At 48.2% G+C, this 8,535-nt stretch overlaps 1 protein-coding gene across 1 annotated transcript in view; it reads right to left on the reverse strand.

The window, feature by feature from the left end:
- Positions 1-6,828: 6,828 nt before the first annotated feature.
- Positions 6,829-8,535, reverse strand: part of SMAD6 (SMAD family member 6) — a 43,187-nt gene continuing 41,480 nt past the window's right edge. The window contains exon 4 of the mRNA XM_009887314.1: positions 6,829-7,727. Coding sequence (XP_009885616.1) covers positions 7,186-7,727 — 542 coding nt within the window. The 3' untranslated portion in view covers positions 6,829-7,185. The remainder of the gene's footprint in view (positions 7,728-8,535) is intronic.

Here is an 8,535-nt window from a genome sequence, read left to right on the forward strand (position 1 = left end):
AGTGCCCAGAAGGATTTGGAAGACTGACAAAAAAAGCTTTGAAGTTTTATGTAATGTGCTAGGACTTCTACAGCGACAGCTCCGTCAATCTCCGTCCCACCCAGCTACGGGGCCGAGCACCCTTCCCGCACCCAGAGGTGCTGCTGCGTAAAGAAACCCGAGCCTAAAATTTGCAGAGGTCTTGAGCTGTGCATTCAGGAACGGGGGAGCTTGATGCTGCTCTGCTGTTTCTCTCTGTCGCGCTGCTCTAGGAGTCACACTGATGTTACCTAAGGAAGACCGTACTTAAGACATTTCCTCTGTTTCCTGGTCCAGGCTGAAAATACTGTGGGAAAAATTATTCCCAGAAAAAAAAAGAAAAGGTATTGGTAGCTATAAGCCTGGCCCGAGAGCAAACAGAAAGCAAGAGGCAGGAAAAACAGCAGAGCAGCACTTCTCAAAACTAGAGAGCGGCTGAGTTCATTTTTTAACGGAGTTTCCTAAGGAAATGCAGGAGTGAACCACCCTGTCTGTCCCTCCCCACAATTCTTGAACCATTTATTTGATTTCAGCCATACTTGTGTGAGGATGAGCAATCCCAAAAGACATTTAACAGGGTCCGGCATGCCATCTCACATGCCCCTTGTGTCCCCGAGCAGAAAAAGGCTGTAGCAGAAATAAAGCCCTTATTAAATAAGGGCCATCCACAAATGGGATGCATTTTTTACCCCCCTGCCCCCCTCACGCACACACCAGGTTTCATCCCGCTTCTCAGAGGTTTAGTTTTGGCTTTGTCCCCCAAACCCCACATCCCCCGGAGCGAGGGCCGGAGGGTGGCTGCGAGAGTCACATTTCCTCAAGAAATTCCGGGAAAGGCACTCCTGCTTTTAACGAGGAGATTTTTTTTTTTTCAGCAGACTTCTATAGCCAAGCTAATAAAATGGAAAGCAATAAGAAATTCCAGCAGAAGGGAGGTGTGGGGGAGGAGGAGGAGGAGGAGGAAAGGGAAGATACTGCTCATTTGAACCTATCCTAAATAGGAGGAGATAATTAGCCACATATATCCCAGAAAGAATAGCAACAGTATATGCAATTATTGGGAATGCACACTTTAAGAGCATTTGCCAAAAATGCCTGCTTTTATTAAAAAGGAATGGTTTCACAAAGGCCCAACTGTAAGAAAGGTTGTAATTTGCCCAAATAAAACTTAATTTGATCCATGAAATAGCTGTGGTTTATTGTGTAATATATGTGCTATGTGTTTTAATTTAATAGAATCCAATATAATTGTAAGCCAGTCGAGTTTCAGAGCAATTTTGGGTTGTTCCCACAGTGTATATAGTACAGATGCTACTTTGTGCATTGCACCAGCACATACATAAATCAGGAATATAGAAAGGATTACCCACAAAGCAGCAAGCAATGCTTCATCACGCACCAAATGGAAAAATAAGACCTTTGAGGAAAGCAAAAGAAGTTATTTACAGGAAATAACTCTGGATGCTCTGCAGTTAACCACTGCATCTCAGGCTCCTGGACCCGGTCGTGGGGTTCCGGTGCTGGGACAGCAGCTGCTGGGACCAGCCCTGAGGTGCCACCCAGCGCCGAGTGATGCTGCAGACGCTGTTGTGATACCATGTCAGCCCCAGCACACCTCCCTTCTTACCAGATTCAGCAACCCAGTCCTCCTCAAGCGAGGAGAGAAATACAGACGAACCTGTATTTGTGCTTTCTAGGAAAGTTGTGGTCCACGTTGGCCATCCGTCAGACCAGATCCCCCTTCATCCATGAGACAGCTCCTGATCCCAAACAGCTCAGACAAGGGTCAGGAGGGACACAACGGGGTGAAGGCACCAGTATCCCTCTTGCCCACCAGCACAGCTCTGCAGCCACCCCACACCCAGTTTCTCAGAAAACTGAGCTTAAAAACAACCCAGGGCAACCAGGTAGCAGCAGATTCACCACCAGCTTCACTCGCAAATTCGCAGGGGTTTTGCACAGCCCACAGCCCCGTTCCCACAGCCGGCTCCCTCCACGGGGCCATTTACCTAGGCGAGACATTTGATTTTTTTGGTCCACACGTTTGTCAGAAAGAAAAAACCCACTCCGGCTCCTGAGGCTCACATCACACCCCTCAGAGGCACCGGGAGAGCAGCAGCTCTGCCCACACGGCTGCTGCATCCTCTGAGGCAGGACCACACCGTGGCCTGGGCAGCTGCTAAAGCTCTTCCTCCGCTGGAATCCCACCTGCTGGCTTAAAGACAGACACAGCTACGACACCAGAGCAGGTAAAAAGTCCGAGCCTATAGGACCCATTGAAGTTTTGGGTAGCACAGGGACACATATGAGCAGTTCAGCAACTCCATTGCCCTGTTAAAAAATGATAATTCGCATTCCCAGCAAAGAGCTGGAGATGTTCCATTAGTTACAAAGGCCATGAAGTCAAGCAGCATCACACCCCAAGGCACACCTCCAGCTCCTTCCTCTGCACCAACAGTGATTTTTTTTGTTTCTTTTTCCTTGCCAGCATACGCGTGGGGGGGCAATATTCAGCTTTTAATTATGCATTGAACAAGTCCCACGCGCTTTTATTGCGGAGATAAAATCCTGAGAAGAAGGATTATGGTCTAGAAACTAACAGACTCCCTAGAAGTGTGGCAAAGCCTGTGCCACCAAGGGATCTTAACCTCTTTTTAAGAAAAGCTGAATGTGGCTCCTTTTAGCATTAATTTCTTTTCCATTCTGGGTAGTACAATGTATTTGCCAGTCATAAGAGCAATGAACGTCAAGGACAGGGATGATGAACATCATCTCACAGGAGGAGCAGCCTCTGGGACCTACCAGCAGCAACTGGCTGCTTCTCATCAGCCTATTCTACAGACAGTTTTAAAATGCATTATTACTCAAATTAAGAGAATTTTGTCAAATAAACACACTCCGTAAATCAAAGCTTATAGGGACTCAGGTCCAGTACTAGGAAAATTACTAGTTCAGGACTTCCACTTGAGCAGACTTTAGGTGTATTTGGCACAGGGAATCCAGAAATGGACTGTGCAGCCTTCAACCTCCTGGTTGCACCCATAACACCACGAGGAACCAGCTGATGCCTCTGTCAATGCTTTGGCACTCACCGATAAAGATGTCCAGCAAGTTTCACTGCCTGAGTAACACCTTAGAACATCTCTGTGTCCCACCACCTCCGCAGATGATGCATAAAGCAGCCAGGGTGAGTCAGACCATTCATCTCAAGCCCTTCTGCAGGATCAAGATCTTACTCCTTGTTGACAAGGAAATTTGAGGGCTGTGGTCTGGGGAAGCTCCACCTGAGAAGGAGTCACTGCCTTGGAGGGGTGAGACTCACCAGCTTAAGAACAGCTGAGGCACCAAACCCATGAAACACCCCCATCCTACAACAAAACCACAACCTCTCCATACAAATAATGGACACGCTGGACCAAACTCCAAGGTCAGTGCATTGCTGAAGCTTCTGCGCAGGTGGGGAGGTGTGTTTGCTCAGGGATTTGCTATCCCCATCTCACCTCTGACCATACAGGGCTGGGGGAATGCTGCAGGTATCCTACCACACTACTGGGTGGTAGCACACCCAGCTCCTTCAGCTCAGAGTTTAACCCCCTGTAGCACCGTGATGAGTGTCCCAGCCTCAGTTGTGGCTGCCCCATCCCTGGAGGTGTTCAAGGCCAGGTTGGACAGGGCTTGGAGCAACCTGGTCCAGCAGGAGGTGTCCCTACCCAGGGCAGGGGGTTGGGAGTAGATGATCTTCAAGGTCCCTTCCAACCTAAACCATTCTATGATAAAAAGCACTTCCCTGCTGCACTGCCCAACACATCCCTCCAAAAAAACCACTGTGATAGCATATGAACATGGGTGACCCAATAACCTTCCTAGGACAATGCTAAACCAGCTCCAGCTCAAAAACAACCACACAAAACCCTGCAGCACCCCAGGACGGGGGCACCCAAAGCAGCATCAGGAGCTTGTTCCAAGCACAGCCCAGGTGAAAACACCCCAGCATCTTCTGCCAAAGGGACCGCTTTCATTTCTGCCCTCAAAATGATATAACCACATACACATCTTAAAAAGGAACAAGAATAGACAATGTACCACTTACCTAAGGTGTTGGAAGACCACGATTGTTCCAGGAAGGAGGAGGAGCTGTGTTTGGAAGATCTCAGGAGGCTGCCTAGAGGAGAGGGTGCTGCGGCCATCCTGGTTTTATGGGGGCTGGGGCAGATGAGCAAACACCAGCAGCTGCGGGTGCGGGCACAGGAGAGACTCATTGTGTCGTTAGCAAAACCCAACGATGCCCAGCTGCTCCGGCAAACCCTGGCAGGGAAATAATTCCTCTTTACCTGATATAAGTGCCCTCCACCCACAGCCACCCCCAGGGCTGCTCCAAGGGCCAACTCACAGTCACTGAACAGCCCCCAGGGTCAAACCTCATGCCGGGGATCCCATGGGGAAGGCTTCTGCTGAGCTTTGCGAGGGTCCAGCGTGGACTTCAATAGCTTGGATGTCCTAAAGCTTCTTTTAAGGGTCCCAAGTTTGAATGATTACAATAATGTATTCAAGGGGAGAAGCGGGACAGAAAAGAATACTTGATGTCTTATTTCATTGCCTCACTGGAAAATCCTTTTTTATTCCCTTTAAAGCCTTGCTGTCAGCTGAAATAAAACTCCAGATTTATTCCTGGGGAAGTGCAATAGTAATTAAAAAAAAAAAAAAAAAAGGAAAAATTAAGCACAATCAGTGGATTGCACAAAGGAAACCCCAAAGTTAACACTCAAATCTCAACCCACAAAAATCCTTTTGCTGATGTAAACCCAGAACAGAGCTGAAAGGTGACTGGCCCTGCTGCAAATGCAGACACTAAAGTTGGGGAAAATCAACGGCCTGTTGAACAGCTTCCATGGCCACTGGGATGAGGGCTTTTGTGGATGGTATAAAAGCAAACAACAATGTCCATCCTTGGTGCTATTTTGTCCAAAATACGGAAGAAGCCAGTAGAAAGCGGAAAATCACGGCACTGCTGCCTCGGTGTGTGCACGGGAGGGAGAGGAGGACAGGGAGGAAGGCAGCAGCCAGCTCGGGATGCGTATGCAAAACCTTCTGGGTGGTGCTGGGAAACACCGGGAAAGAGGCGAAAAGGAAGCAGGGAGAACCAACTCAGCTTTTGGCCGGTTCATCTCAGTTAAAGTGAGGATGGTATTAACAAAAATCTCTTTTAAAACACTCAAAACATAAAAATGGTCTCTTGACTGACTGTGTGAAAGTGATACGGTGAGTGATACAGGTGCTATGGCAGGACACACCGTATCTAAGCCAAAGGGGATAAAAAACCCTACAAAGCTCTTGAAAGCTGGCTTTAGACCACAGTGACGTGTTTTGACACCGTTCCCTGACAACAATGTCTGTAACACACACAAAAATTAGTTATGTCAAGTATTAATACTGATGCTGCATCAACTCAGCCAATGTGGTCCCAATTAAATATCAAGTATGGTTATAATTTGAAGAATGACTGCGGAAATGTGACTGCGACATTCCCCGCTCGCGTCTCTCCCCGACGTCCACCCCAGGTCTGTGCGTTTCCCTGGCGGGATCCCACCTTCCCCATCCTCGCTGGCGGCCTCCGTAGAAACACCAAGTCCAGTAGCCCAAATGCATGACCCCGACATGCATCAGGAGGGCTTTTTAACAGAAAGCTCACATCCTATTTTCCCCTCTCTCTGAGTTTTGAGCCATCGAGGAGGTCTCATTGCGTATTTTTTTCAGCAAATACGAGGCCTACAGAAACATCCTCTGTAACGCTGAAAGGTGAGGTGCTCCCGCAGTCCCCGCGCTCCCGAGGCCGGGGCTTTATGGATGTAAAACGTACAGGGATTTGTAACACAACTCCAAGACTTGGCACCACTCGTCACTAACTTCACTAACCAAGCGAAGCCAGACAACATCCAACCTGCCCATGCAAGCACATGGGTGCTACAGCGCTGACAGTGATGAAGCTCACACAGAAGTCAGCAAAGTACCTGATTTTACCCAGGATTTCCAGAGAAAGTAAATCAGCTGAGACAAGCACATTTGACCAGGACTTCTTCTAGCTGCAACTGCTCCTCAGAGCAAATATGTTCTTCCCAAACAATTCTGTGTCAGTTTATTGCCTGGATGACAGGCTGGGAGAGGTACATGACAAATGTGCCCACAACTCATCCAACTCACCTCCGCCTTGAAGTTCTGGAGAGGTTCCCACAATTCAGGCCACGCTCTGGTGTCTCCAACTGAGGATCCACCCAACCATGAGTTGCCCAAAACCACCATTTGTTTCTCAACCATCGAACACGTCTGGGAGATCCCGGACTCAGAGGGATAATCCCTGTGCAAGGCTGACAATGCAAACTGGTCCTACTGGGCAGCTTTTAGGGCCACTGTCTATTCTGCTCTTCCCACCAGCACTGATACCCATCAGTTTGCATTGGTACCCATCAATTTGCAGCAACACGAACACGCACGCTCATCTTCATGATGTCCCCCTCATGTTTTGTGTTATCAGAGAGACCAGAGCCCCAAGCAAGAACAGCTACAGGAGATCTTCCTCACACCTTCTCCGTTTGCTCCCTGGCTCTCTAATTGTCCTCATTTACCCTCCTCTTGGAGACAACTGCAGCCTTCCAGCAACTCATTTACTGTTTTTCTAAGGGTCCTGGCTGAGCTGGGAGACAGTGGTCGCCCCTCTGGAAACCCCCCCTGACTGCAGAGCGCCTGAGCAGACACTGCTGCGGACTTCAGTCAGGGGGGGAGAGAAAAAAGACAATTAAACCCCCCCCCTATTATGCGAATACTTTATTATCAATGAGTGACTGGTATTAGCTTTTTGTCTGGGTATTAATAATATTTCAAAAAACCATACATCAAAATTAGGGCTTTCTCCTATTTTTGCTGTATAATTTTTCTTTTTTAAAAAAATCTGTATTGAAAGAATTATATAAGCCAAAGTGCATTTTCTGTTTTTTGTCCATATACACATTGCACCATACATAAATAATTACATTGTAAAAATGACTCCATAATTACAAGTATAATATATATTTTCATATAATATATAAAACTTTATATTAAATCTAGGTAGATGATATTTGGGATAGTCTGTGTCTTTTTTTTTTTCTTTTTCCTTTCGTCAGAGGCTGACTGTTATCGGTTGTTACTGAGTAAAATCTCCAGCCAACAAGGACACGACGTGATAAACTGTCTCGAGTAACACGGTCCCCAGCCTTTGGCGAAGCTAATCCGCACGCTGTTCGGGTCGTAGGGCCCGTCCGCGTAATCCAGATCGGCCGTGTGCTGCAAGAGGCAGGACTTCTCGTAGTCAAACACCTTGATGGAATAGCCCGGCATCACCTTGCGCACTATCAAAGTCCTACAGTTGGGGATGTCCAGTGTCGGGGAGTTTACGAAGATGGGATGCTCGCTGCGGTTGTAAGCCCACACACCGTCTGGTTCTTTGCTAAGTAAAATCCCGTAGCCGATTTTACTTCGAGTCCTTCTCACAGTCTCACTCCTGTTTTCCAGGTTTAGCTGTCCGAGGCAGAAGCCGTTTCCTTGAGGTAGGTCATAAAATATACTGACAGACTGTTCGTACACTGTGTAGAGGCGGCCGACACGCGTCCGGTGCTCCCAATAGGCCACGTTGCACCAGTGGCTCCTCTTCATGGCATCAGGCGACGTACTGGCATCTGAGGGGAAAGAATAGGAGAAGTCAGGGTTTGCTGTGACCGCCTGGGAGAAGACAGCTATGGAGGGTAAGCAAATGGCTCTTCCCACCCATCGGCTTTGCTCATGTGGGAACTGAACCTTGTGTTCAACCCAAAGCTCGTGCTCAACCCAAAGCTCGTCTGCAGTTACGACAAATGCCACCAAGAAAGAAGGCTCAAGCAAAGGCTAGTGACCCAATGGGCCACCCACCAGCTCCCACGGAGCTCAACACCTCTTTCTCTCTCTTATTTAATGTTTAATCCCATGTCCAGCAGCCAGGAGGACCCTGTGCACTCAAGATATGGGCACTTCTACAACGAAGAGCCGGCATGGATACTGTACCACTGCAACTCAGCCACCCCTGAGCTTGGCAGGTCCCCAGGTTCCTCCAGCACTGCTGTGGTGGTGAACCCCCATTTTCAAAGGCGAACCTGTGTTGAGCTGAAACGCAGGGGAATGTCTGTGAAGCGCTTGGATGACCAACCTGACATCTCTGACCAACCAGTTATCTCTGCTATGTAATATCCTTTGACAGCGATGCTGACGTTCCCATGGGGAACATGAAATCTGAGGACACGTTTCATGCCAAGGGGGCGTAGTTGCTATGAACTATACATGTCCTCCTACAAAGCCATTGGAACTCTCTCCCGAACAATGAGAAACACCTCTCCTTTCTAGGAATTACACTCAAGGAAGACAGGAGGGACACAGACTGCCAGAAATCTGTTTAATTTATGATGCCTCCAGAAGGAAGATGGGAACTCTCAGCCCTAAGACAGCCCCGAAGAG

This window comes from Charadrius vociferus, unplaced genomic scaffold (assembly GCF_000708025.1).
Source record: "Charadrius vociferus isolate BGI_N301 unplaced genomic scaffold, ASM70802v2 scaffold190, whole genome shotgun sequence".
Classification (NCBI taxonomy): Eukaryota; Metazoa; Chordata; class Aves; order Charadriiformes; family Charadriidae; genus Charadrius; species Charadrius vociferus.